Source organism: Numida meleagris, chromosome 6, assembly GCF_002078875.1.
Source record: "Numida meleagris isolate 19003 breed g44 Domestic line chromosome 6, NumMel1.0, whole genome shotgun sequence".
In the NCBI taxonomy this organism is placed as follows: domain Eukaryota; kingdom Metazoa; phylum Chordata; class Aves; order Galliformes; family Numididae; genus Numida; species Numida meleagris.
This window is the reverse complement of record NC_034414.1, coordinates 17,146,225-17,172,810: the sequence shown is the minus strand read 5'-3', so window position 1 is coordinate 17,172,810 and position 26,586 is coordinate 17,146,225. Positions and strand designations below refer to the sequence as shown.

The 26,586-nt window shown below is 59.4% G+C and overlaps 5 protein-coding genes across 6 annotated transcripts; 3 read left to right on the top strand and 2 right to left on the bottom strand.

Annotated features, from left to right (window-relative positions):
- On the top strand, positions 212–17,390 carry ZDHHC5 (zinc finger DHHC-type containing 5). Its single transcript, XM_021403585.1, has 12 exons — positions 212–330; positions 6,057–7,319; positions 11,032–11,153; positions 11,588–11,745; positions 11,866–12,035; positions 12,254–12,356; positions 12,893–12,984; positions 13,087–13,219; positions 13,643–13,766; positions 14,515–14,627; positions 14,787–15,670; positions 15,989–17,390. The coding sequence occupies exons 2-12, from the start codon at positions 7,216–7,218 to the stop codon at positions 16,152–16,154; spliced, it is 2,169 nt and encodes a 722-aa protein (XP_021259260.1). The 5' UTR covers positions 212–330; positions 6,057–7,215; the 3' UTR covers positions 16,155–17,390.
- Positions 17,856–19,319, bottom strand: MED19 (mediator complex subunit 19). Its single transcript, XM_021403596.1, has 5 exons — positions 19,109–19,319; positions 18,690–18,946; positions 18,525–18,621; positions 18,357–18,451; positions 17,856–18,211 (listed from the first exon to the last, which is right to left on the bottom strand). Exons 1-5 carry the CDS (start codon positions 19,302–19,304, stop codon positions 18,149–18,151), a joined length of 708 nt encoding a protein of 235 aa, XP_021259271.1. The 5' UTR covers positions 19,305–19,319; the 3' UTR covers positions 17,856–18,148.
- On the top strand, positions 19,479–21,846 carry TMX2 (thioredoxin related transmembrane protein 2). Of its 2 annotated transcripts, none has more exons than XM_021403593.1 (8): positions 19,479–19,748; positions 20,089–20,224; positions 20,294–20,407; positions 20,689–20,765; positions 20,854–20,960; positions 21,047–21,112; positions 21,195–21,324; positions 21,461–21,846. In XM_021403593.1, exons 1-8 carry the CDS (start codon positions 19,560–19,562, stop codon positions 21,605–21,607), a joined length of 966 nt encoding a protein of 321 aa, XP_021259268.1. In that variant the 5' UTR covers positions 19,479–19,559; the 3' UTR covers positions 21,608–21,846. The 2 variants fall into 2 exon arrangements, with proteins under 2 accessions (XP_021259268.1, XP_021259269.1); XM_021403594.1 differs by having other exon boundaries at positions 19,560–19,748; positions 20,089–20,149.
- Positions 21,973–22,856, top strand: SELENOH (selenoprotein H). Its single transcript, XM_021403597.1, has 3 exons — positions 21,973–22,176; positions 22,276–22,421; positions 22,547–22,856. The coding sequence occupies exons 1-3, from the start codon at positions 22,034–22,036 to the stop codon at positions 22,645–22,647; spliced, it is 390 nt and encodes a 129-aa protein (XP_021259272.1). The 5' UTR covers positions 21,973–22,033; the 3' UTR covers positions 22,648–22,856.
- Positions 22,853–23,867, bottom strand: BTBD18 (BTB domain containing 18). Its single transcript, XM_021403595.1, has 2 exons — positions 23,706–23,867; positions 22,853–23,603 (listed from the first exon to the last, which is right to left on the bottom strand). The coding sequence occupies exons 1-2, from the start codon at positions 23,839–23,841 to the stop codon at positions 22,942–22,944; spliced, it is 798 nt and encodes a 265-aa protein (XP_021259270.1). The 5' UTR covers positions 23,842–23,867; the 3' UTR covers positions 22,853–22,941.

Here is a 26,586-nt window from a genome sequence, read left to right as displayed (position 1 = left end):
CGTCCCGCGGACTCGCCCTGCAGTACACCGCGCCGAGTTATCCCTACAGCAGAAAGTGCCGCGCATGCGCTCTGTTGTGCACGTGTGCCCACCCCCTCGGTGGCGCATGCGCACCTCCACTTCCCGGTTCGCGCATGCGCACCGAGCCCTTCCTCGCTCCTTCCAGGCTGTTCCCTAGGCGGCGACCAATGAAGAGCGGCGGGCGGTGCGCGCGGCCGACGGGGCGGGGCGCGCATGCGCAGCCGTGACGTCGTGCCCAGACGCCGTGCGCCGCGATCGCTTCGTGCCCGGTAGCGTTGGGCGCCGCCCGGGCCGCGCCGCAGCGGGCCGGTGAGTGCCGCGGGGTCTTCCCGCTCCCCGTTCCCCCTCCCCGTCGCGCCCGCCTCCTCCTCGGGCCCGGGCTGCCGCCAGCAGGCTCGGGCCGCTTCCCCGCCCCCGGTAGCCGTAGGGCCGCGGAGCCCCGGCTGCGCTCGGCCCCGGGACCGCCTCCAAGCCCCCGCCCGCCGCCTCGTAGCGCAGCCTCGCCCCAGCGCCCGGAGCCCCGCCGGCCTGCGGCCTCCGCCCCGCCGCTCCCGGCCCTGCCCGCGGAGGTGGTGCAGCACCGCGAGGTGGGAGCCGCTTCCTCCTGGGCCCGGGGAGAGCGCTGATCACAGCCGGATCAGCACGGGATCTCCCTGAGTTCCCCGTGTCGTTCCGTGCGCGCGGGGCCGTAACATGGTTGGGGGTGAAGGGGCCTTACGGCCCATCCAGTGCCACCCCCTTCATAGGTGGTATAGCTGCTTCACGCTCGGTAGCAGCCCGGTCGGACTGCCCAGGGCCCCATCCAGCCCGGCCTTGGGCGCCTCCAGGGCTGGGGCACCTACAGCTCTCTGGGCAGCCTGTGCCAGTGCTTCACTGCCCTCTGAGTAAAGAATTTGCTCCTTATACTTAGTGCAAATCTCCCCTCTTTTACTTTAAAACCATTATCCCCGGTTCTGTCGCTGTACGGCCTTGTGAAAGTTCCTCCCCAACTTTCCCGTAGCCTTCTTAGGTACTGGAAAGTCACAGTGAGGTCTCCCAGAGCCTTCTCTTCCCCAGGCTGACCAAGCCCAGCTCCTGCAGCCTCTCCTCACAGCCCTCAGCATTCTCGTGGCTTCCCTTCTGACAGCTCCATGCTCTTCTGGTGCTGGGGGCCTAGAGCAGCTTTGGAGGGTTGAGTGGTGCTGCCTGGGGAATTTGGACAGTCGTGGAGTCTGGACGGTGGCATAATAGAGTGCAGTCGTGCTCCTGAGTGCTGTGTGGTGGGGAGGGTTTGTGTTTGAGGAGCAGACACCAGCACAGCAGCAGCCTGCAGCACAGAGCCTTCCCACAGACGTGCATCTGGAGCTGGGGCTCTCCTTGTGCTGCCAGTACCTCTGAGAACAACTCAATGACTTCAGTTTTTAAAAGCCCGTGTCATGGTTTTGGTTCTCATGGTGTGTCGGTGAGCAGAAGTTAAAGTCTGTTCTCTGGCTGCAGAGCCCTGGCCCATGTGCTGCTGCCTTGTCCAGAGTGAAATTGCTCCTCGAAACACACTTCCGCACAACGTTCTTCGGTGTTGGTGATGTAATGGGATGTGTTGGCAGGTGTTCAACCTGACTACTGCTAAGCAGCTCCAAATTATCGATGTGAAATGTGTTAATCCCAAGTTATTGCAGCTGAGGATTCTGTTGCATCTCCCTGAGATGAGAACAAAATCTCACAGTTCTACCCTGCTTGTCTCGCTGGTTTAGGAGAGGAGATTCTTCCTTGCTGGTGTCCCTTGCTGGTTGCTCCCCAGGGCGTGATTTCCCCTGCAACTTCCATCTTTTGCTCCATCATATCTCTGAATTGGGTTGTTTGTGGGATCATCCTTTCTGCACTGGTCTTTTATGGGCTATAAAACATGACTACAGCCTTGTCTAGATCGAAGTGAGGAAGTTGATTAAGCGGGCTTAATCTAATCATCACCTCCAGCGAGGTGTTCCTCCTTAGCAGAGGACTTTGTTCTCGTGGTTCCTGAGGTCAGGCAGGAGGTAACTGGGTGGAGCGGGGCCAACGGGAGACCTTTACCTCTGATTTTAGACAAGGCTTTTGGGGGTGTTCACCCCCTCCTGCTGCGCCCCTCGTTTCTTCTGCTGACTGCTGCCTCTGAGCACCGGTGGCAGGAGGGCTGGGTTTGTGCATCGAGGAAGGAGCAGACACATTGGATGAGATGCCGTTCTTCCCTGCTTTGTCCGCAAAATGGGGCTAATCCCATGTAAACCGCTGAGATGGGCAGGGAGAAACGGGAGCTATGAGAGCAAGGCCAGAGATAAGCAGCGAGGGGCTGCCAGCCATGCTGGCTGCCTGTAGTGATGGTTTTGCACTTTCACTTGTAGCCTGCATCTCAGTGCAGAGGGGAGCTGACAGGGACATGTGTCTCATCCCATGAGTGGAAGGTGCCAAGGCTCAGGAAAGCAGAGCCGGCCCTGGGACCGCCTGCTCTGTGCAGGTCCTGGGCACAGGCAATGAAAACAAGGTGGGAGCAGGTAGAGCACATCTTGTCTTTGTGTTGTCCTGGATCTGCCCCGGCTGGGACTTGCATCACTCGGAAGGAATTGTTTGTCTGTTTGACCCGTGAGGGGGAAACTCAGCAGGACTGGTTTGGGGCAGGGAGGCAGCTGACACACGACTGGGAGCTCGTAACTGAGAGTGAACTCTCTCCGCTCTGCGCCAGCTCCTTTCCCCGGGCAGTAACGAAAGGCAGTGTCAGGGGAACCCTGTCACATTGGGGCGCGCGCTTCCTTCTTCAGTGCTGGGAGCACTTAGAGGAACTGCACTGCTTGTTGGCAGCGTTGGATCACTCGTGTGTGGAGCGTGGTGAAGAGTGTTTTCTTGTCCCATCTGATGCTTTGGAAAGATCGAGCCCCAAAGCAACACAAACTGTTCAGGCTGCGTGTGGATAGGTTGCTGGAGAATGGTGAGATGGGGCAGTGGTGGGAAGGACAGGAAGAGCACAGAGCTTCAAGGAGTGAGTGCTGGCAGAAGAGGAAATCGGAGTCAGACTCTTCAGGTTCTCAGCTGAAGAAAAGGTGATGTGGACTGAAAGGGAAATGGAAGGCAGCAGCAGTAGCATTCAGAAACGTCCCGAGGGAAGGAATGGAGGATTAGCTAAAGTCCTCAGAAAATGAGCTGAGGGGAAATGGAAGGAGATGAGTGGAGGGAAGCACATAAATGGGGAATGAGAATACAGATGCAGAGAAACTGGAGCACTGGGACAAGCTCAGGGAGCAGCTGAGCCCCTTACAGCTACAGCTGTGGGACGGGAGTATCAGTGAGGCAATGGCTGACTTGGAACCCTCCGGTGAACCCCAACTCTCCCTTATGAGTGGGAGGCCTGGGGTTGTGCTGGATAAGAGGAACCAAGGAAAAAAAAATAATAATAACAGAGGAAGAGGTGTTGGGGTTGGGAAAAGAGGCAGAAACGCCAGAGGAGAGGGAAAATGGAGTAATTGGTGACACACAAGCCTAGTAAAGCTTGATTGGGAGGAGGAAGGAGTAGGGCAGGTCCTGAGAAGCATGGAAGGGAGGAGCTGCTGGGCTGGAAGCAGTGGAGAGAAGGGATCAGGATGGAAGCAGAGCACGTATGTTCCTCAGGTGAGTTTCAGTGAGGATAAAAGATTTGGAAAGAGAGATCGGGGTGGGCAGATTGCAGGACTGCAGGAAATGAGATCTAGGTAAGAGATAGTCTGCTTGGGGAAATCAGTGTGGATGTGGTCTGAATTGGTATAATCTGTGGGAAGCCAGGGTGGATCCTGCGTATAGTTTGTGTTTCTCCAGGACATCGAGCTAAGTGACAGGAATGGTCAAGTTTCAGTATCGTTTAGCCCCAAGAAAAGAGAAGAAGATACCTTAAAATTACACAGCAGAGATCCCAGCCCGCAATGCCACGCCACACAGCGTTTCACATGCAAACCAAATATTCCAGGCTGCAGGAGGATTGGACCTCTTGCCTGGCAGGTGGGACACGCAGATGCCCAAGCTGTAGTTTGCATATAAAGAGAACGTTCTTCACTGGAGAGTGTTTGGGCACTGGAACAGGCTCACCAGGGCAGTGGTCAGAGACCCAAGCTGCCAAAGCTCAAGAAGCATTTGGACAGTGCTTCCAGACATCGGGCTTGAATTTTGAAGCTACGAGCTGGACTTGGTGATACCTTTGGGTCCCTTCCAACTCAGGATATTCTGTGTTTCTGTCTTCTCTCTTGCACTGATGTGGGGAGCTCGCTCCAGCACTGCCTGATGTTGGTTTCTGCACTGAGCTGAGCTCTCACGTGGACCTTTGCAAATACCACAGTGCGCTGACTCGCCCTGTGAGAGGAGTTGGAGCCCTTTAATGTATGCACCTGTCATTAGGTGGTGCCTTGGGAAGAGTTCAGGCAGAGCTGAGCAGGACCTTGAACTGAGGAAGGCTTCAAGGGGAACATCTGTGGAGAGCATCTCATCTTGGGCAAGGAGATTGCTCTGCGTAAGGAATAGGATGGAGGAGTGAGGAGTAGCACGGGGACAAACTTAAATCTGTGAGTATCTGTGAGCGTTTGGATTTGAGGTGTGGCTGTTCTCATGGTGGAGCCTTTCAAAGGACCGGGGTGTCCTGTTACAGCTGAGGAGCACTTAACAGATGGTTTCTGCTAAAGCAATTAGCAGTGATGTCATCTTCAAGTTGGGGGTAGCCTATCTCCAGGCTGCTGCCCGCCCACCCGTGGAGCTGCAGCGGCCGGCTGCCCGGAGGTGAGAGCAGGGCTTTCAGCCAGTGGATCTGGGGCACTGTGCTCCTGTTGTGCTGGGATTCCTCTCTCTCAATCACAAAGCCAAAAAGTCAGTTTCTAAAGTTTCTGCAAAGAAAGGGCCCTCTGCAGTGGGAGCAGTGCCTCGGTTAGTCAGCCTCACTGGCTGACGCCTTGCTTTGGGACTGAGTTATCTAAGTTATCTAGTTAGTTCTTGTCATTAACTAATTGTGGCCTTAATTTCGTGCCGCAGTTCTCTCAGCCATCGTGAGTGTTTGGTCAGCACTTGAAATTTCCGCCTACCCCTAAGAAAAAGCTTTGGTGGCAGAAGAGGGTCATTATGGCTCTGTATCTGGGGTCAGTGGTGTGATGGAGGCCTCGTGATGGAACACTGAGGCAGTGAGTGTGTGACAAATGGCCCAGAAGGTGCTCTAACAGTAACAGTCAATGAAATAGAAGTTGTGCCCAGCTCATCCCTGAGCTGCAGCAGGTTCATGAGCACTTGGGGATGGTTGGTGCCTCCTTCAATTCTCAGAAAGGTACGTTCTCCCCTACGTTTTGCCTTGCAGGAGTCTGATGCTCCCGCCTACACCCTCGCCATCAACCGGATGATGCTCTTGAAGGCACCATAAAGCCATCAGGGCTCTCTGCTGGGAACTTGGCTCTCCGAATCCCTTCCCTGGCCAGGACACTGCTGTTCTCCACGGGCTTCTCTGCTTTGTGCCCTTGGGGGGAAGGGGATGAGATTCCAGGTGCCTCTTCCTCCTGCAGCCTCCACCCAAATATAAACTCTGTAAGCCTCTGATTAGCCCCTTCACCTCGAGGCAGCAGGCGTTTTGTAGCATTAGAACTTGAGTTACAACTGTAGAAAGGTACAAGTGTTGGGCAAGCAGTCTTACGGCCCCTAATCTTATTCCAGGCTCAGCGCAGATTTCCTGCGCGGTCCTGGGCATGTTGCTTAGCTTGGGTTTCTCTGCAGTGAATGGGGCACGGAGGGCCCCAGGGATGGGCAGTGAGGTGGCTGGCTGGGTCCTCGCTAATTACAGCCTCCTCTCACTGCAGGCTCGCAGAGGTGATGAGAGATGCCAGTGTTAGGTGACAGGCCTTGGGCTACGGCATCGGGCTGTGTCAGAGCTGGGCTTGGAAGTTGCCTGCAACAGGGTTCTGCATCTTCCTGACTCTGTTTCCTTCCTCAGATAAATGCATTCTCACTGTTCTGGACAGCTTGGTGGTGTTTCAGTATTTTTACATGATCATTTCACTTGCTAATTTATTTCTGTTCTCTTTTTCTAGGTGAGGTGTGGCGTTCTCAGTGTTCCTGAGTTTTTTGAATGAGCAAATGGATTAATGAAAAGCAACTTTACCTCCCCTCCACTCGGTAAAAATGGAACGGTTTGGAACATACTGAGACCTGCCCCCACACTGCTCGGGCCATGGGCAGTACAGACCTTCTCAGCACTGCTTCCATTATCACTCGTCTTTTGGGGGTATAAAAGCCCTCCCTGAAAGCGTTGCTCCAGATCTCTACTCGAGCTGGCGTGCTGCTCAGGAATGGTTGCCGCAGTGAAGATTTGATGCAATTCCTGTTGATTCGCAACAGCTGAGTGGCAACGAAGCCCGTGGAAGGGCCCAGAGGGTCAGGAGAAAGGAACGAGTAGGAAGAGGGTGAAAACACACAATCCACTGGACCTTCCCCTCCAGCCCCCCTCACAAAGAAAGGATTTACAGCTCAACCTTGCACCAGCTGTTCCTCGGCTTTAACAGTCAAGAGAGAAATAAATAAAATTAAACGGCCACCTCCAGGCAGCCAGCCTAGATTCTGGTGAAATCAGGGAGAGTGCTTCTGTACCGCCTCCAGGGAGGAGGAGGAGGAGGCACGGCAGCGCTGCGAGGAAGCTGGGCAGATTGCTTGTGAGACAGAGGCCGGAGGGGGCTGCGGATATCAGATTGAAAAGGAGAAGTGGTTTCCCCGAGTGGCTTTTTGCAAGAAGTTTACCAGTATCTTGCTCTTTCCCAGGGTGCTTGCACGCACTGTGCTTCTTGCCTTGCTCTTGTCCCAGCACGGAAAGCTCACCTTTGTGTCTGGTGAAAGCTGCACGGGGAGCTGCTTTTTGCACGCTCTCAAGGGCTCTCAGCATTCCTACCCCAACAGCTGTTTTAAATCCAAATCCACTTCTCTTTGCTGAATTTTTTAATGGTTTTAAGTCTCCCTCCCTGCGCCCCTGAACTTTCGCAGCGCAGAGGGTAACGTGGACTACTCAGGGCCTCTTGCTCCAGAGACTGCAGTGGACTTCTGCAGACGGCCTGCTCTGCTCAGAGCCCGCTTCAGGAGTGACTCAGGAGGCTGGGTCGTGCTTTGGCCCCTTCCCTCTCCCCTGCCCTTCTCGCCTTGCTCTGACTCCAGCTGGGCCTGGGCTATGCTGCAGGGCAGATCCCCCACCAGAGCTCCAACATGCCAGCAGCATCTGGAAAGAGGTTCAAACCCAGCAAATACGTTCCGGTCTCAGCTGCTGCCATCTTCCTAGTGGGAGCCACCACCCTCTTCTTTGCCTTCACGTGAGTTCCAGTCACTTGGCCAAAGAGCAGGGAGGGCGGGGGGAGGTGGGGGAGCATGATGCTGGGCGATGGGTGCAGGGCAGGGACTGAGCAAGGCTTTTCTGGTGGAGGAGCTGGTGTAGTGGGTGGGCTGTCACACTGTGGGACAGATGTACTGTGTGAAATCACCTCAGCACCCTGTGATCCACTGGAGTGGTTCACTCCCAGCTCAATTTCGCTTGGTTTTCCTGTGAGGCAAACCAGAGAAATGAGCCACACTGACGGACAGCGAGGCACCTCACCACTGTTTAGCTTCAGCTCCTGGCAGACACTTCCCTGCTGCCTTCGGATGTTTGCATAACTCGCTCTTCTCGCTGGCAGTTCTCAGCCCCATCTGGGCTGGGAATTAGCTTGTGACCTGTATGGGGAAAATGACAGAGATAATTTTCTCCTTTGGAGCTCTGCGAAGTGGTTTGTCGGACTGGGGCGGTCTCAGTTATTCTTTAGGGTTTCATAACCAATTTGTGAGCCGCAAAGGAAAGTTGAAGGAGAAGCCCTCTGACCCCTTCCTGCATCTCTTTCTGCTGTTGGTGTTTGCCTGAGGAAATGGGGAAGGGTCTGATGTTTCTGGAGAGAGCCTGGAGGAGCTGGTCTGCCTGCCAGCCAGCAGGGCCTAAGGCCAGCACTTGGGTGAAGCCTGTGTTAGGGACAGTGTCCTTACCCCAGCGTGGGGTCCTGCTGCCCCATGGTTTGCTGCCGCTCCCTCAAACACAGCTCTTGGTGGCCGGAAGGTCACTGCAGCTTTAACACGTGGCAGCAACTGGGCAATAAAAGAGTAATTTGAGGACCAAAGGACAGAGCTGGTGTGATTTACTCTTTCCAGGCAGCTGGTGCTGTCATTCAGCAGGGTGTACCCAAGCCAAGACCCAGGACATCCATCAGCCTGGTGTTATGGCAGCTTTGAGGCTGTCGATGGAGATTTTGCTACTTTGGGCTGCAAAAAGCAGCAGGTTCTGCACTACTGGTTCAGAGAGCTGGAGGAGAAGAGGGAGTGGATGTTTGTGATGCCATGCTTGAGGTGACAGGTGCCCTCCTCTCATTGCGCTGCCATCAGGATGCAATGAGAAGGGGCAGCTGTGCCCCACAGACCTGGTCCCGGCTGCTGCCACCCCACAGTGCCAGCTGCAAGCCATGGGGCTGCTGGGAGCTGCTTATCAGTGCAAGGAACAGCTGTGGTCAGGCAGTGTGCTGCCGAGCAGGTTTGTTCAGAGCAGGAACACCTGGGCAGAGTTGCTTTAATTGTAGGTCAATGGATGTTATTTAACCTACTTTAAAACACCAAATTAAATCTCCAGCAGAGTGGCAAAGCACGGCGTGCTTTCACGCAGGTTGTTTGGCAGGGCTGAGGGGGACATTGCTTTGTGCTTGTAGCTCTCATGGAGCTGTTCCTGAGCAGCTGCCGGAGTTGGGAAGGGAGGAATGGAAAAAAAAAAAAAACCTTTGCACAAAGCTTGAGCTCATGGAACTGGTGGCATTTTGTGCCCTGCTCCTGAAAGGCTCTGCTCGTGTGCCTCTCTCTAGGCATTGTTTCTGGTATGTCAGCCAGGTGCCTTCCTTCTGGTCCATCCACGCTGGCCTAGGGTTGGTATCTCTGGGCCAGGAATGAGCGCATTAATTTCATTAGAACGCATGGCGGTTGGACTGAGCTTTGTGTTGCTGGGTGAGAGCTGGCAGAGGCGGAGGTGTTCCCGTCTCGAAGGATGAGCCTGGCTTGGTGGCTTGGACGCTGCTGGTTCCAGCCTGGAATTCCCCTGGGGATCAGTTAGTTCATCCTACACCTCTTCTCTTGCCCAGGTCTGGTTCCTCATGGCGCACTGTGTTTTAAAGGGCCCGACCTCGTGCAGCACCCACAGGAATGGGGATGTGTTTGCAGGGTGAGGGGCTACGGGTGGGCCTCCGGAGGGGAGGAGAAGCACAGCCTGCTTCAGTTGGGCTGTGACTCAGGTTGTGGCAGGCCAAGACTGCTGGGTTCCCTGAGTTCTCTCATGTGCTGCCAGGGACAAGTCTCGACAGCTCACTGAGATGGGTGTACTCCACGCCCAAGCTCTGAGAGCCAACTCTCTGGGTTCCGTGGGACATGCGTGGAGCAGGGGGCAGCCCCGTGCTGGGGTGGGACATGCATTCCTGCCATGTCTGTTCTGGAGAGCAGAAGGCAGGGACACGACGGTGCTGAGATGGCTGTGCAGCCTGGGCTTGCTGCTCAGGTGCAAAGTCCACTGGGCACAGCCTCTGGCAGCCTGCCCATTGGGCTGTAGGCATCCAGTGAGGCCCGATAAGGCCTGGGGCTCTGAGCTGGCCCCAGGGTGCTCAGCACCCTCTCCAATCACTTCTCCTTCCCAAAGGCTGACGCTCAGTCTGCCATCGAAGGGCAGCACGGAGCTGACAGGTCTGCCCGTGGCGTAATGGTGCTCCCGCTTGAGAGCTTGGGGCTGCTTAAAATGGAGGCTCCTTCCCACGTGCCGCACAGCTTGTCCTGTGTGCAGACCCGTCCCACTGGCTCTCAGGCTGCATGGCAGGGCTAGCTGCCCCAGGAGGCCAGGCTGGCGTGGCCGGTGCTGCATGGCTGCAGGAGCCACTCCTTGCCCCCAAGAGCTCCTTGAGGAGCGGTGGCAATGCCATCGCAGATAAGCTGAGGTACGGAGGCATCGCCCAAGGTGAGGCTCCCATCACAGTGGTATGCTCAGCAGACTCCCAGGCGGCATGGGAGGGCAAGAGGTACCCCAGGGCTTGCCCTCCCTTCCTGCCAGCCACACCACACCACGCGATGGGACCCACGCTCCAACAGCTTCTCCCAGCTGAGTGGCAGCATGTGGTGGTGGAGGAGGGATGGGGCGGCACGTGCCCCTTTGCCGCTCCCCACTTGAGGGCTGTGCTGGATTATGGTGCTGACACCATATGTTGCCTTGCTCGCCCAGCACTGCACTCTCCCCCTCTGCACTCACCACCTAAATCCATCTGTGTTTATCAGTGTGGGGGGAAAGAGAGGGACAGATGCTGCCCTAGATCCACGGGATTAAAGTCCCAGCAGCAAAGCAGATTAGGGAATTACGCTGGCGCCTCCGAGAGGGAAGCCCACTGCCCTCAGCCTGCACCCGGCTGGGGCAGGGCGGTGGGGATGGTGCTCTTACCCTGCTCCTGGTCCCGTGAAGGAGCTGGGTGCCAGCTGGGGCAGTGGGCACCTCAGGCAGCGTCTCCAGGTTGGGTTCAGGCTTGAGGCTGCTGGTTTTGTGTCCCCTTGTGGGGGTCCCCAAATGCTACCTGTGCTCACTGATGAGTCAAAGGAAGGGTGTCACTGAAGGAGCAAGATCCATCCTGCGTCCCAATGCCAGCACAGCTTCTCGCAGCCTATGTGGCACTGCCCGTCTGACTGGCTCTGCCTGTTTTTGCCACCACTAAGAAGGGGTGCGTGTTGTGCCTCGGATGATTGCTGGAGCACTTTCCGCACGGATACCCCTGGGCAGGTCCGCGGGGATGGCTGATGCACTTGGGGTGCCCCCAAAGCTGGTAGAGCGGCCACCCCATTCCAGCATCCCCTCTACAGGGGATTCGGCCACTGCTCCTGGAGGGAAGCTGGGCTGTTGTGACCACCGCCGGGTGCAGCAGGCAGGCCTGGTCCTGCAGTGCCCAAAGAACTGCCTGTAGGACAGGTGTCACAGAGCCTTTGTGTCTGCAGGTGCCCGTGGCTCAGCCTCTACGTCTCCCCAGTCATTCCCATCTACAATGCTGTCGTCTTCCTCTTCGTGCTGGCCAACTTCAGCATGGCCACCTTCATGGACCCAGGCATATTCCCACGAGGTGAGTGTGGCTCAGCCTGCAAATCATCTGGGATAGAGCTAGTTCCTTCCTCGGGGGAAAGAGGATTCCCTGATCCCGGAGCGCTTGGGGAGAGCCCTCCTTGCCCTGCCTGTGTGGGATCAGATGGTGACAGATGCTCCCGGGAGGTTGCTCCGGGTTCATGGCCCAGCCGGTTGGTAGGATCAAGTGGTGAAAGTCGCATAAGTCCTGGCACCTTGTACGGGCTGCCTTGGGCTCAGATGGGTGTTGTGGTTTGGGGGCACAGCCTCTTCTACCTGTATTTTGTGGTCCCTGGGACAGTTCAGGGGGGTTTGCAGTGGCGCAGAGGAGGGTTTTGCCAGGCATCTCCAGGTGAGGAGGGAAGAAGGCCTGCTGGGGTTTGGTGACACATCCCCCCCGCCCTGACATGTGGTTGTGCTTGTATTCCCTGCTAGCTGAGGAAGACGAGGACAAGGAAGATGACTTCCGAGCTCCACTTTATAAGACAGTGGAGATCAAGGGCATTCAGGTGCGCATGAAATGGTGTGCAACCTGCCGCTTCTACCGGCCACCGCGCTGCTCTCACTGCAGCGTCTGCGACAACTGTGTGGAGGTGAGCAGCTGCTGGGGTGCCTCTGAGTTTTGGCAGAGCTGAGCCCTCAGTCCCAAAAACCCTCGTGCAGGCACAAAGCACTGCCAGCCAAGCCCCTCACTGTCTTCTCCCCACCAACAGGAGTTTGACCATCACTGCCCCTGGGTGAACAACTGCATCGGGCGACGCAATTACCGCTACTTCTTCCTCTTCTTGCTGTCACTCACCACGCACATTATGGGGGTGTTTGGCTTTGGTCTGCTCTACGTCCTCTACCAGGCAGAGCTCTCTGGTGTCCGCATGGCCGTCACGTATCCTCTGTGCTCCCAGAAGGCTCAGGAAGGGGCTGGAGGGGGGACAGTGTTGTGGGGCTGGGGGCTGTATTGTGGTAGAGCGGAGCTGTGATATTCATCGAATCGTTTGAACTGGGAGGGACCTTAAAGGTCATCTAGTCCTACTTCCCTGCAATGACCAGGGACATTTACAGCTACATGTTCCTGCAGCATATTCCTTAGCTGCCTGCTGGCAGTATGGCTGTGATGTGTGTGGCCAGCTTGTTTTTCATTCCCGTCGCTGGCCTTACCGGGTTCCATGTGGTGCTTGTGGCAAGGGGCCGCACTACCAACGAGCAGGTACATGTACTGGCTGATGCGGGGTGCTTAGCTGGTGTCAGACCATTGGGGTAGCCTCTGGGGCTTCCTTCTACAACATAGACATAGACAGAGTGGATTGAGCAAGGGAATTCTGTCAGGATGGTTGGGGGAGGAGTGCCATCAGTGTAAGAGGAGTTAGAGCTCACCTCATTTGTGCAGGCTGGAGAAAGGGGATCTCACTGCTGCTATTCGAGGGGTGGTCACGGGTAAGAAGGAGCCCAGCAGGCCCTTAGGAGTGGGCAGTGGAAGGGCAGGAGGCAGTGGGTGCAGCTTGAACCAAGGCAGCTCCCAATTCAGCATTAGGGAAAGACTTCTTTCATGAGAGTAATCCCAACACTGGCTTTACTGGAACAAGGGCCTGGAAATGGGGAAGTCTCCATCCTGGGCACTACTCAACAATTGTGCTGGGCACATCCTGAGCACCCTGACTTGGTTGGCCTTGCTGAGGGCGGGGGCTGGACCAGAGACCTCCCATGGCTGCCACCCACCCCAATGCAATGCTCCCCGTCCTGCAGGTGACGGGCAAGTTCCGAGGTGGTGTCAACCCCTTCACCAATGGTTGCTGTAAGAATGTGAGCCGGGTCCTGTGTAGCTCCCCAGCCCCCAGGTAAGTGTGGTGGTGCCTCCCCAGCCCTCCAGTACTAAACTTAAGCACTCCCAGCTGTGGGCCTTCACCATGTTCTCTGCACCTCTCCCTGGGTTCTGGCAGGTACCTTGGGCGCCCGAGGGCTGAGCAGACGGTGCTGGTGAGACCCCCCTTCCTACGGCCCGAGGTGTCAGATGGCCAGATCACTGTCAAGATCATGGACAACGGTATCCAGACAGAGCTGAAGAGGACGAAGGTGAGGAAGGGGGGAATTAGCACTCCCCACGTTGGGGTCCTGCGTGGAGCCCAGGGGTGCAAGCCTGCATCCGTGAGTAAAGAACCGAGTGAGCCTTGTCACATTCCACCTCCTCTGTGTTGTCTTGTTCTGTGTCCCTCGGGATAGAAATTACATCCCTCCCATGTGGCAGTGACTGCATGAGGCTTTACACACTCCATTGCCCTTCCCTGTCCTGTCCTTCGCCCCTGCAGCGTTGTTTGGAGGTTTCGCCTTCCATGGCACTTCCCAGCACCTGGGGCACGTGCTGCCCACAAGCGTTTAGGATGTTGGACGGGCCCAGGGGCACCAAGGGCCCCATGACGCCACTGCATGCCCCCTGCCTGCTGAGGGGAGGGCTGAGGCCTTGGTGCCCTGCTGACCCTTTGCGCTTTGTCTCTGCAGTCCAAAGGAAGCCTGGAGGTGACGGAGAGCCAGTCTGCTGATGCCGAACCGCCACCCCCACCTAAGCCAGACCTCAGCCGCTACACGGGCCTGAGGACACACTTAACCCTGGCCACCAACGAGGGTAAGGAGGGCATGCAGGGTCCCAGCCAGCCGCTGGGAGGGAAGCCCAGCGCTGTGCCCAGCAGACCAGGAGCCAGGGCTGCAGGAACAGGCTGCGGGGTAGACCTGAAGCACGTCAGCACCATCGCATTGTGGAACAGGGTGCGCCCGTGTCTCCGGGCTGCTACATGCGCCCCTTGCGATCGGAGAAGCCTGTGGGATGCTTCCAGACAGCTCTACTCCATCAGAGAAGAGCAGGAAGCCAGGCTGAGACCACTCCTTGGCAGCAAGGTGCTTGTCCTGAGCCACCAAGATGCTGTGGGCAGGCTTGCAGGCTGTCGTGCTGTAAGTGGGCACAGGAGCGCAGCTGGGATGAAGGAGGAGAAGGAACATCAGGCTTGGCTTGGTGGCAAAAGTTGTGTTTGTTGCAGCCTGCGTGACTTGCTTGCCCCGCTTCCCTGAGCGCTAGCGAAACGGTGCTCGGAGACACCTGCATTGGCTTTGCAAGAGAGGTGGGATGTGAACAGGGCCACTACAGGGACAGGGAAGTGCCTGCCTGAAACACTGTGCTGTGGGGACCCATTTTCCATCCCACTCCATTTCATCTGTCCCTGGAGCGCTCCCCCCCAGCCTGTTCCTCTCGCCTCCACCCCCATGGTCTGTCCTCCTAAGGCTCAGAGCCGGTTCTGGGGAAGGGAGGGAGGACTCCGCGCAGCATTTGCATTAGTGGCCACACGTATGAATGTCTTTCTCTCTTCCCCTGCCCACAGACAGCAGCTTGCTAGGCAAGGACAGCCCCCCGACACCCACCATGTACAAGTACCGGCCTGGATACAGCAGCAGCAGCAGCTCAGCTGCCCTGCCCCATTCCACCAGCGCCAAGGTAAAGCTGTGCACGTGGCTGGCTGACAGGCAGCACTTATACGGGGCTGCTTTTGTGTTCCTTGATGTGGTTTTCTGGGTGGTGGGTTTGAGGTGGGCGTTAAGAGTTTTGTGGGACACCTGTGTTTCCGGGAGTGACTGCTGCGTTCCTGTCCCATAGCTGAGCCGAGTGAACAGCCTGAAGGAGCCCAACTCCATCGGTGAGGGCGGCCGCAAGCCCAGCTACCGCTCAGAGCCGAGCCTGGAGCCTGAGAGCTTCCGCTCGCCCACCTTTGGCAAGAGCTTTCCCTTTGACCCGCTGTCCAGCGGCTCCCGCTCCTCCAGCCTCAAGTCAGCCCAGGGCACGGGCTTCGAGCTGGGCCACCTGCAGTCCATCCGCTCGGAGGGCACCACCTCCACCTCCTACAAGAGCCTGGTGAACCAGACACGCAACGGGAGCCTGTCGTATGACAGCCTGCTCACGCCTTCCGACAGCCCCGACTTCGAGTCGGTGCAGGCCGGCCCCGAGCCCGACCCACCGGTGGGCTACACATCGCCCTTCCTCTCGGCCCGCATCGCCCAGCAGCGAGAGACCGACCTGCACGGCCGCTTTGCCGCCGCCGTCTCACCCAAGCACGTGCCACCCCGCGAGCCCTCACCCGTGCGCTATGACAATCTCTCCCGCCACATCGTGGCCTCCATCCAGGAGCGGGAGAAACTGCTCCAGCAGCCGCCCGCCGCGGGCAGGGAGGACGATGCGGGGCTGGCGGACTCGGGCATCCAGTCGACGCCGGGCTCCAGCAATGCCCCCCGCACCAGCTCTTCCTCGGACGATTCGAAGCGCTCCCCTCTGGGCAAGAATCCGCTCACCCGCCCGGCCCCTCCCCGCTTCGGCAAGCCTGAGCCCTCCCACGCGCTGCGGGTGCGCTCCCTGGGCTCCCCTGAGCAGCCCGCTGCCCCCCACCTGGGCAAATCTGTGTCTTACAGCAGCCAAAAACCAGCAGCGTCTCAGGCCGGCGTCCCCGAGACCGAGGAGGTGGCCTTGCAGCCGTTACTGGCACCAAAGTGAGTTTTGGCACTGTCTGCTCCGCGCGGTGCGCACCTCAGCTCATCACTGGGGGAGACGGATGGAGGGAGGGCCGGGGGAAGTCCTGCTGGCACGGAGTTGGTGCTGTCCCCGCAACCCTAGGAGATTTCATGGGCTCCTTGGTGGGCTTGAGGGACATTTGGCTGCCTTGTGTCCCCGGTGAGGGTGGGGCTGCATCTTCGCTCACCCATGCTGGGGTCCCGCACTCCCCTTTCCCACTGCCCTGTGCTCCGTGCTTTGCCGCACTCCATCCCTGCGCTCACCTTCTCACCCCGTGTGCTTGCTTCCTTCTCCAGAGACGAGATGCAGATGAGAACATCCTACAGCAAGTCCAATGGGCAACCCAAGAGCCTGAGCTCGGCCACCCCCGGCTCGGGATCCGTGCCTGTCAGCAGCCCCACGCGTGGAGGAGTCAAGAAGGTCTCCGGTGTGGGGGGCACCACGTACGAGATCTCGGTATGAGGGGCAGAGCCGCTCGCCCGCTCACCTGCTGGCTGGGCACCCACTGGCACCAGAGGGCTCCGTGGGCACGGACGCTCTGCAGCCTCCAGCCGACGGGGACGAGGAGATGGGCCGGAAGCCCCAGGGCTTTTTTCTCCCTTTTTCCACCCCTCCCTGGGACTCAGGCGCTGACTCACACCGCGGTGGGACTGTGTGGGGCAGGGATGCTGCCCTGGCCAGGTGTAGGGGCCGTGGTAGGGGGGGCCGTGTCCCGCAGCCTCGCGCCCTGCCGCCATTGGCCGGGCAGCCACTTGTGGGCCTTGTGCAATCAATCGCTCGCCTAGCGTGGTAGGAATGGATTGTTTTTAAACCAGAATAACTTTTTTTTATTATTATTGTTACGGATTCTATTTTTTTTCTCTTTCTGAGTTACCAGGTGTGTGTATATATAAATATCTATATATATAAATATAAATATTAAAAAAAAAAAAAAGAAAAAAAGCAGAAATTATATATCTTACCCAGAGAGAGGAAGAAATCACTCATTCCCCTTCCCCACCTGGGCCACCACCTCGCAGGGTCCAGGGCCCCTGTGCTCAAGGAGGGGGATATGCTCAGGGGCTCCTGGCACCCGGGGATCATGGGGTGCCAGTGCCACGCTGGGGCCCGTGGGATCCTGGACCCCCCTGCTGGGTGCTATCAGGCTGTGGTCTCCCCTCCTGGGGGCTTGGATTTGGAGCCCCTGTGCCTGGCGTCTCCCCAGTGGCTACAGAGGTGGTGCGGAGCAGGCGATGGCCGGGGGGAGCTGCTGGCATGCAGGAGCGGGTGAGGGCTGCAGCCTTTCTGCACCTGCAGATTTTGCTATTTGTTTTTTTTTTTTTAATGTTTCCCTAGGGTTTGTGTTTTTTTTTTTTTTAATTTTTTTTTTTAAATGGGTGATCAGGTTTTCTGGCTGTCACGTGGTTGTTTTTATTTCCATCTGGGGAAGAGAAAGGCCAGCGAGGCACATCCCTGTCAAGCAATATTTTCTCATCACATGCCAAAAACGCAGCCAAGGAGCCCAGTGCTGCCCTGCCACCCCCCAACCCTGCTGGGGAGCCCACCCCGCACCGGGCCCGCGCAAGTTCACGCACTACTTGACTCTTTCTCTATGGCAATATCTCTCCTGTGGCCTCCGCAGAGCCATGCCATTGTTTTTTTATTATTATTATTAGCCATTTTAAAAAATGAGGAATAAAAGGATATTTAATGAGCCACCTCAGCAGGCATGCGTGTGCTTTGTGTGGCGTCCAGGGATGGAGGATTCCCTGAAGGCTCCTGTCCTTTGCTTCTCAGCTTTCCCTCCCTCCTCTGGAGGGGAAAGGAAGGGGGCCAAGGAGAGCTGGGCTCAGCCTTACAGGGTTGCCGCAGTGCCTTTGGCCTTGCAGCTGGGACATGCTTTCTCGGGGCGCTCTGGGGCACAGCGCTCCCCCTGCAGGTAAGTGGAGCTGTCAGGGCCCTAAGCAGGAAGATATCCCAGCACTCAGCGAGGCTCTGGCTCTTCTGTGAGAGCCCCCACAGGGACAGCCCTGGGGGACACGGTGCTGTACTGGGGTCACTCGTGTCCTCCTGTACCCTCTCCTTCACAGCCCAGAGAGCTGCAAGGGCTGAAGGATGATGAGGCCGAGCCAAGGCCTCTGCTCCTTGCCCTGCCCCACTGGCTAACAGTCAGAGCCGCCACTGGCACCAGCTCCTACTCAGAGCAGACTTTAATTAAAAGGTGAATAAAAAAGAGAGATCCCAATGCACCATGTTGTTTAGGTATAAGAGGCCAAGGGTTGCAACCCCCATTCCAGCAGTGTCCGTGTCACCAGGTCCCCGTTAGCCACACAGTGCAAGCAGGGGGGGCTGCAGGGCCATGCTCTCTGCAAGTGGGGGCCATGACTGCCCCCACTTCCCCACTGTGCTCTGTGAGAGGGACAAGTCTATAGCAGGCAGCTGGGGCTGAGAGCTCCACTGAGTGGCACGATGCAGCCTCACCGCAGGCTGCTGCTGGCCTGCGAGCTGCCCACCCCTGGGTGCTCGGGGCTGTGCCGGTTCTGCAGAAGAAAGATAGGCATGAGGCCTTATGGAACTGCAGTGGTGCCAAGTACTGCTGGGGCCAAATGCATGGAGCTGCCCAACTCTGGCCTGGCACAGGGCTGGGGCAGGCAGAGCAGAGCAGCACGCTGGCTCCCAACCTACCTTCTTTTTCTTTTTCTCCTTCTTCTTCCTTTTTCGCTCTGGATCCTCCTCTTTCTTCTTCTTCTTTTTCTTGTGGTCCGAGTCCGAGGGCGTTTCTGCAGGAAGCAGAGGCGGGGTGAGTGGGGTGCTGGGTTAGCAGAGCACACGGCCTGTAGGGCACAGACCTACCTGGGGGGACGGGGTCTTGCGTGCGGCTCTGCTTGTGCTTGTGCTTGTTCTTCTTCTTGGGCGGCTGGATGTGCATCAGGCGGCACTGCTCGGGCAGCTGCAGGGGCCGAGGTCAGAGGGCCCTCACCTTACCCCCACCCACCCCAGCCCTCCCCAGGTGCTCACCGGGCCGGCATGCAGGCGGAAGCCGGTCAGCATGGTGCCGGTGAGGGGTGTGAAGGAGCTGCCGCAGATGGGCGGCTTCTCGATGAGGGAGCGCAGGCTGCTGTTGTCGTGGGAGCCAGGCAGGTCGATCATGCCGGGCAGGTCGGGGAGGAAGTTACTGAGCTTCTCTTTCACCTTCTTGCCGCAGAACTTGTTGTAGGCGTGCTCCAGGTTGTAGTGCGTGATCAGGTTGGTACTGCCCGTCAGCTCCGTGCTGCCTACGGGCGGACGGGCCCCTCAGCGCCCCGCGCCCCGGCCCCACGCGCCCATTGGCCCCGCGCGCTGTCACTCCGCGCCTCCCGCCCGCTCCCTCTCTTCTCATTGGCCCCGCGCGCCACCCGTCACGCCGCGGCCCGCCCCTCCCGCGGCCCGCCCCGCACCTGGCAGCTCCCGCAGCAGGTAGAAGGGGCCGGCGGCGGCCTTCCGGGCCGCGTCCTCGCCCGGAGGCGGCACGGCGGCGGCGGGAGGCGGCGCGGCCCCGGCTCCCGCCGCCTTGGCGGGCCCGAAGCCCAGGGCGGCTGCCGCGGTGGCGGGCGGTGGCTCGGCCCCACCGAACAGCGCCGAGAAGTTCTCCATCTTCCCGGCCTGCCCCGCGCGGGGCCGCCCCGCCCCCGCCGCGCACCGATTGGTCGGGTGCCGCCCCGGTTGCTAAGGGAGACGTGGGTTCAGCCTTTCGATTGGCCGCTTCTCTCTCCTCGTCATTGGTCCGCGGCGCTGAGAGAACTCGTCGCTGCCGCTCGCGATTGGCCAGCGGGGAGGAAGTCCTGCCCCACGCAGACGTACGGGCAGCCGGCCCAATGGGAATGCGGTGGATGGTCGGTGGAGGACAAGATGGCGGTGCTCGCCCCGCTGCTGGCTCTGCTCTACTCAGTGCCGGGGTTGTGTCGCTGGCTGGCGCGGCCCTACTATCCGCTGTCCGCGCTGCTCGCTACTGCCTTCCTGCTCGTTCGTAAGGTCCCGCCGCTGTGTCGCGGCCTGCCCTCCCAGCGGGAGGATGGCAACCCCTGCGACTTCGACTGGGTGAGTGGCCCTTCGCGGGCCGTGCTGACGGAACGGGGCTACCGGCCGCCTGGCACTGCCCTGCCCGGGCCGTCCTGCTGCCAGGGGCTCCCTGGGCACCACCAGTGTTGGGCGCCGTAGAGGCAGCCCCTCTGTTTGCAGCCCCGACTCGGTTATCGAGGGGAGGCGGAGGGTGGAGGCTGGCACGGCCTGGCACGGCTCCTTGTCCTTGTGCAGGGAGCGCACCGAGCAGGGGAGGGCGGTACGGCCGCGGCTGCGCTGCAGGGCTGATCGGCTGTCCTCGGGAGGGTGGCTGTGGTTCCAAGGGTGCCCCTGCTCACAGCATTTCTCTCGTGTGCAGCGGGAGGTGGAGATCCTCATGTTCCTCAGTGCCATCGTGATGATGAAGAACCGGCGCTCCAGTGAGTGGGGGCTGCAGTGTGGAGGGGAGGCTGCTTATGAGGCATCTCCATACTGTGAAGGAACGGAGGGAAGAGGTGGGGGTAGGGACTGAGAGGGGAAAAAGGGGATATGGTCCCATCTCTGACTTCTTTTCCCTTTCCCAGTCACTGTGGAGCAGCACATTGGGAACATCTTCATGTTCAGCAAAGTAGCCAACGCCATCCTCTTCTTCCGTCTTGATATCCGCATGGGCCTGCTCTACCTTACGCTCTGCATTGGTGAGACCTGTGGGGACGTGGGGGCGGACCCGCAATACAGGGACTGCAGTAGTGTCCCTGGCAGGCCTTGTTCCTGCCTATCCTGTGTGTCACCTGCCTGAGATGAGGCTGAAGCCCTCTTGACTTGTGGTGTTGGTGCTCTTTGTAGCTGCATAGGCTGCTCTGGGGAAGGAGGAGCCTCCCCCCAGATTAAGCCTGGGTCTTTTGTGTGCTCCAGAAGTGGAAAAGGGCAGAAGCCTCTCTTCAGGTGGGCACTGGACTCAGGGATGCTGTCATTGCAGTGTTCCTGATGACCTGCAAGCCGCCCCTCTACATGGGACCTGAGTATATCAAGTACTTCAGCGATAAGACCATAGATGTGAGTATCTCTTGCCAAGTCTGGCTTGGCATGGGGTGCTGGGCTCCCTGCCTACCGTCTCCTGTTGACTCATTTGGCCCTGTGGCAGGAGGAACTGGAACGGGACAAGCGGGTGACCTGGATCGTTGAGTTCTTCGCCAACTGGTCCAGTGAGTGCCAGTCCTTTGCCCCCATCTTCGCTGACCTCTCTCTCAAGTGAGTGATGCCAGCTCAAGGCCTCGGTGAGTCACCCCCAGCCCAGTGGTCACTCGCGGCACTCAGAGCCGTGGTCTACCTCCCAGGTACAACTGCTCGGGGCTGCACTTTGGGAAGGTGGATGTTGGCCGATACACGGATGTCAGTACCAGGTCTGTGGGGCTGAGAGGGCAGAGGGAGGTACCAGGTCTTCCAAGTGCCTTGGTGTCATTGCCTTTTGCTCTCCTCCTGCAGGTACAAGGTGAGCACCTCACCCCTCACCAAGCAGCTGCCCACCCTCATCCTCTTCCAGGGTGGGACAGAGATCATGCGTCGCCCACAGATCGACAAGAAGGGCCGGGCTGTTTCCTGGACCTTCTCTGAGGTATGTAGGGGGCAGGGGGATGTTCCAGCCTATGCCCAGGGGGTGGGATGTTCTCAGCAGCTCCTCACAGGCAGCCTTGGAAAGTGGGGTGTAGCAAGGGGTCACTGCTGGTGCTTATGCTGTGCTCTGGCTGCAGGAGAATGTGATCCGGGAGTTCAACCTCAATGAGCTCTACCAGAAAGCAAAGAAGCAGTCGAAGCCACGGGATGAGGGCTCTGAGGAGCCACCCGAAGGACAAGCAGCAGCTGGACTTGCCAATGGGGAGACCAAGAAGGAGAAGTAGAAGCAGCCTGCATTCTCACCTGTCACCACTCCACTGTCCCCTGTGGCTGGGGACCAGGCAGTGCCGGCTGGGGGCCCTGCACGTAGCATTGAGCCTGTGGGCCGCTGCTCCCTCTGCCCGTGCTGGCCGGGGTCCGTGCTAGCCCTCGGCCCCGCCGGTTCCTGGGAAGGGTAGGGCCAGGAGCCGGGCCTGCGCTTCGCGCGCATCCTTTGGCTGACAATAAACGTTCTGTGCGCGTCTCCTTGTCCGCTCCGTGCGTGTACCCGCGGGTTGGCCGCCGGGCGGGGGGCGGGGCTGCCTCCAAGGTCCCGTGCGCTGATTGGCTCCCTCAGCGGAAGCGCCGGGGAACGGAGCCCGCGCGCAGCACCGTGGCACCGCCCCTTGTGGCGCAGCGGCGGAGCGCGGCACGTGGCGGCGGGACGCGGGATGGCTCCCCGCGGCAGGAAGCGCGCTGCGCGGCGCCCGGCCGAGCCCGAGGCGCAGGCGGATCCCCCCGAGAAGCGGCCCCGCGGCAAGGCCGTGGGCAGCTCCGGGGACACCGGCGGCCCCCGCGTCGTCATCGAGCACTGGTAAGTTACCCCCCCCCCCCCCCCCCCCCCCCCCCCCCACAACGCGGCCGTGCGCGGTGCTCAGGCCTTACGGGCCCCTCTAACTGCCGGCTCCCGCAGCCGTAGCTGACGCGTGTACGGGCGCAACGCGGCGGCGCTGAGCGAGGCCCTGCGCGGGGCCGTGGCCACCCTGGCCGTAGAGATCAACCCGCAGCAGCCACGCAGGAACAGCTTCGAGGTGTCCCTGGTGAAGGAAGACGGCAGCAGTGAGTACCCGGGACCGTGAGGAGGTGGTGNTGGTGAAGGAAGACGGCAGCAGTGAGTACCCGGGGGGGGGGGGGGGGGGGGGTGTTCCCAGGCGGCCCTGACCCGCGCCCGTGTCCACCCGCAGCCGTGCAGCTGTGGAGCGGTATCGGGAAGGGGCCGCCCCGCAAGCTGAAGTTCCCTGAGCCCGCGGCCGTGGTGGATGCTCTGCGGAGCAGCCTGGCCTAGAGGCGGCGGGCACGGAGCGCGAGCGGCAGGGCTGCACTACGCCGGGAGCGGCCTCGCGGATCGAGCGCCCATGAAGAGGCGGCACCAAGGGGGGCACCGCCCCCAGTATCGCCTCCGACGCCGCAGCTCCTCCGCGGAAAGGCCAGACCCCAGCGGCCCGCAGCCATTACCCAGTACCATTTCCCCAATAAAGCTCTGCGGCTCCTTCACGCAGCTCTAGTGCTTTATTTCAGCGACACAGAGAACAGGGACGCTGCACTCTTCGAGCCTGGGGGGCAGGGGTTAGCAGCTCCCCTACCCGAGGACGTCCACCTCCCCACCCGACTCGGACGAGGGGCTGGGACAGGCACACACAGTGCCGGGGGGCAGACATGGCTGTGCCATCCCCACGTCCACCTCCTCCTCCAGGTCGTCCTCTGCCAGCGCACCGGCAGCCGGTGGGAGCCACGGCTCTGTTCCCGTCCGGGCCTCTACGGCGACGGGCTCGAGGGAGAGCCACCCGTCCCGCACCACCTCCCAGCAGCGTCGGTCTTCCGTCCTCCTCAGTTTCAGCCGCCCCACGGGGTGGGCCGCCCCTACGGTCTCCGGAGGGAGCTGCTGTTTTTGCGGGGCGTCCGCTAGGGGGACGCCGCCGGACCCGAGGCCACGCAGACAGCTGCGGTCAAGCTGCCAGCGGGGCCCGGGCCGCACCAGGCCGTCCTCCTGAAGCTGCAGCGACTCGAGTTCGGCCACACGGAGCTGGCGGGCGGCCGCCAGCACGTCCCGCACTTCCTCCCAGGAGGCCTCCAACTCGGCCGTGTACAGGAAGCGCACCACTTTGCGCAGCGTCGCCATCTTCAGCCCCCCGAGCTCCAGCACCACGCGGCGCCCCGCGGGGGGCAGCTGGCGGGCCAGGCGCTCCATGAAGAACGGGCTCCACACCGACAGCACGCAGCAGTGCGCCGCCACCACCTCCCCTGCAAGGAACGCGCGGCTGCGGCTGGCCCGGCCTTCCTCGGGGACGGCAAGAGAGTCCCCCCGGGCGGCCCTCACAGCCGCTGAGGCGGCTGCTCGCTCACCTTCAGCCCGCAGGAGCACGTCGCAGAAGACGTCCGCCCGCTGCTGCTGCTGGTGCAGGCGCAGGAAGGCGGCGCGGAGCAAGCGGGAGCTGCGGTACTGCAGCCTGGGGGCGGCCGGCGGACAGCCCGCGGGCATCCCTGCAGGGACAGCGCCCCGCACCCCCGCTGCGGCCCGGCGCCGCCGTGGGGAGCCCCGCACCTCCCGGGTGCCCTCGGCCGGCAGGGGGCGCCCGCTGCGTTGACTGAGGTGAACCGGGGCGGCCACGCCGCCTGCGGCCTTCTCTCAACCGGGCCTGGGGTGTCGGGACGGCCGCTGCACCTCCTACCTTCCCGTGCGGGTGCTAGTGGCTGCCACCAGGGTCCGGCGTCACGCTGGGGCGAGCGGAGAGAGGGAACGGGGCGTGAAGCCTCGGGCGCGGAGCCGCCGGGCCGGGCCTAGCGCACTCGCACCCACATGGCAGGGGCGACAGCTCGCGCATGCGCATCGACCCTACCGCACGTGCGCGCCTCGCGCCGTGACGCTTCGCTTCGCTGTGTTCTGCCCAGCAACAGCTCCGCTATTGGCTCAACTCCCGACCAATCGCAGCGCGGCGGGAACTTAGGCGGGAAGGTGGCGCAGGTGGTGCTGGCGGCCGCTGCGGGTGAGTGGGGGAAATGGCGGCCGGGCTGGGCTGTGGTGGGCTGTGTTCCGAGCGAGCTGGGGCTGAAGGGACGGGCTGTGGAGATGCCTGGGGTTGAAGGCTGGATACGAGAGGGGGTGCCTGTCCCAGACTGCGCCATCTTAAAACCGCCACTGCGATGGCCCCGATGTCGCACCTTGTGCCACTCCCACGCTGGTGTTGGTTACCTCGCTTAGCCTGTCCTCCCTCCCCAAGGTGAGCAGAGTTCGGGCGCAGAAGCAACGGTTCAGTTAGCAGGATGTGTGCTGGCTGCGAAGAAGCTGCTGCTGTCGTGGTGACGCTCGAGTCCATCGGCTCAGGGCCTTGTTTTGTGTGTGTGTGTGAGAAACAGCACTGTCACGGCCTGCTGATGTCTCTAGGGGAGACAGGCATACAGATAAACACCGGACAGAAAGGGGAGGATTGAGGATGGGTGTTTTGGAAAGCAGCCTTCGTGCAAACGATGCTGCCTGCTTAGAAAAATGGAAATGCATTTTGCTGTTTTATAAAGCATCCATTGTAAAAACATCTGCGTCAGTCACTCCACACACACACTAACAACAACTATAATGATCCCAGCCCATTGCCTGGAGATACTGCCTGTCCTCACAAACAGCCAAAGTGGGCGGAAGTTTCAAGGGCTGCAGAAGAACAAGAGTCAAAACGATGCTATAGATTTTAAATCTACAAAGCTTTCTGCAACTAGTTAAACACGGTATCATCCCCTGTGGCTTTACAGATGGGTTTTCCTGTGTTTCAACATGTAAGGGTGCAGAACTGGAACAAACCACAAAAAGAAAGTAATTATGGGTCTAAGCCAGAGGCTCTGAGGTTGGTGGCAATCTTTCCACTGACCTCGGGTGGCTTTGTGTCCGGCTGTACATACCAAGGGAAACAGTAAAACACGTAATTTCATATCGGAGTGCTATCATATGCTCATAAAAATAGAAGAAAAGAGAACCATACTCCTCTGCCCCCTGCAATCTTTTGGAATTACAGTAATTGAAGCTGTAACTTGGAAAGCTTGAATTCGCTGGGGACAGATGGATACGGTTGTTGATTTAGGGGCCTCTATGGATTTCAGAATATGCTTGTAGCATTCCCTGCTGCTTTGTGATGCTTTATACTGTGCCTGGACCGAGCTATGGCTGTGGCAGTGAAAAGAGACTCCTCAGCAGCCAAGCTTAACATGTAAGCAGAAGCTGTGGCTGGGATCCTGCAAGTGGGAGGACATCAGCGATGGAAAGTGCTTTTCAGCTGGGTGAGCCGACCAGAGCAGAGAAGTCAAAGGAAAGCCATGGAGCCAGGACAAAGCTAAATTAAAAAATTCCAAGACGCTGATATCAGAGGACTTCCTCTTGTGACCAGGCAGCTGATCAGCAGGTGAGGCAAAATCCCAGCTACCAGAGAAGGCTGTATCTTCGCTGCATGCTCCTTGCTGACGCAGAGGCAGGACTTGGTATCACTTGTCTCCTTCGCTGGAGGAACAAGCTGCTGGTGCTGCGGCGCTTGCTCACCCGCCCTGGGGTGGCGGCCAAGGCAAAGCTGGGCTCTTCCCTTCCCTCTGTGTCATTCAGTGCGGAGCTCTCTTCCCTCTCCTGAGGCCGTTCCAGAGGCAGGAGTGATAAAAGGGCAAGTGATCTGGGTCTGTCCCAGTCCTGGGACACACTCAAAGCAGAAAGGTAAGAATGCATCCTGTAGGGCTGGCAGACAGCTTTGAAGGCTCTGTGGGCTCATGAACTGACAGGGATCAGGCTGCAGGTGACGCGGGATGGACAAAGGGGCATTCAGGGGCATTAGTTACAGCGTGCAAAACAGCTCCTATGCGTCCTACTGCTGGTGCTGGCCAGGGAAAAAGGCAAAGCGTTAAAGGGCAGAGTCCACTCTTACTGCGTGATCTGCTCCAGCCCATAGAAAGTGCTTTTCATGCGGAGCGTGGCACAAATGGCCCTGTGCCTCTTGGGCCCGCTGTGGGCGATGGGAACTAAATGTTTTGCACAGGCAGCCCCGGTCAGACCACAGCCATCTCACAGACTGTGCTGTGTGTCTTGTGACAGTGGCTGAGACAGGGAGCCCAGCAGCAGCTCTGGGAAAGAGTGGAAAAGACATTTCCTGGAAACAAAGGAGAGTACGTGAGTGGTCTGGGTGCTGGAAAATCTGATGCACGCCGCTTTGGTTGCACTCATTGTTCCCCAGCTGTGTGTCTCAGAGGGGTACTCTGT

Excerpts from the sequence above, each read along its gene's own strand:
- BTBD18 (XM_021403595.1), bottom strand. The coding sequence starts at position 23,841 with ATGCCCGCGGGCTGTCCGCCGGCCGCCCCCAGGCTGCAGTACCGCAGC. Across the intron at positions 23,604-23,705 it reads CGTGCTCCTGCGGGCTGAAG|GGGAGGTGGTGGCGGCGCAC; the intron begins GTGAGCGAGCAG and ends CGTTCCTTGCAG.
- MED19 (XM_021403596.1), bottom strand. The coding sequence starts at position 19,304 with ATGGAGAACTTCTCGGCGCTGTTCGGTGGGGCCGAGCCACCGCCCGCC. Across the intron at positions 18,947-19,108 it reads CCTGCTGCGGGAGCTGCCAG|GCAGCACGGAGCTGACGGGC; the intron begins GTGCGGGGCGGG and ends GTCCGCCCGTAG. Across the intron at positions 18,212-18,356 it reads AGGAGAAAAAGAAAAAGAAG|AACCGGCACAGCCCCGAGCA; the intron begins GTAGGTTGGGAG and ends TTTCTTCTGCAG.
- TMX2 (XM_021403593.1), top strand. The coding sequence starts at position 19,560 with ATGGCGGTGCTCGCCCCGCTGCTGGCTCTGCTCTACTCAGTGCCGGGG. Across the intron at positions 20,408-20,688 it reads CTACCTTACGCTCTGCATTG|TGTTCCTGATGACCTGCAAG; the intron begins GTGAGACCTGTG and ends CTGTCATTGCAG. Across the intron at positions 21,325-21,460 it reads TTTCCTGGACCTTCTCTGAG|GAGAATGTGATCCGGGAGTT; the intron begins GTATGTAGGGGG and ends CTCTGGCTGCAG.
- ZDHHC5 (XM_021403585.1), top strand. The coding sequence starts at position 7,216 with ATGCCAGCAGCATCTGGAAAGAGGTTCAAACCCAGCAAATACGTTCCG. Across the intron at positions 12,357-12,892 it reads GCCGCACTACCAACGAGCAG|GTGACGGGCAAGTTCCGAGG; the intron begins GTACATGTACTG and ends CCCGTCCTGCAG. Across the intron at positions 14,628-14,786 it reads CCCATTCCACCAGCGCCAAG|CTGAGCCGAGTGAACAGCCT; the intron begins GTAAAGCTGTGC and ends CCTGTCCCATAG.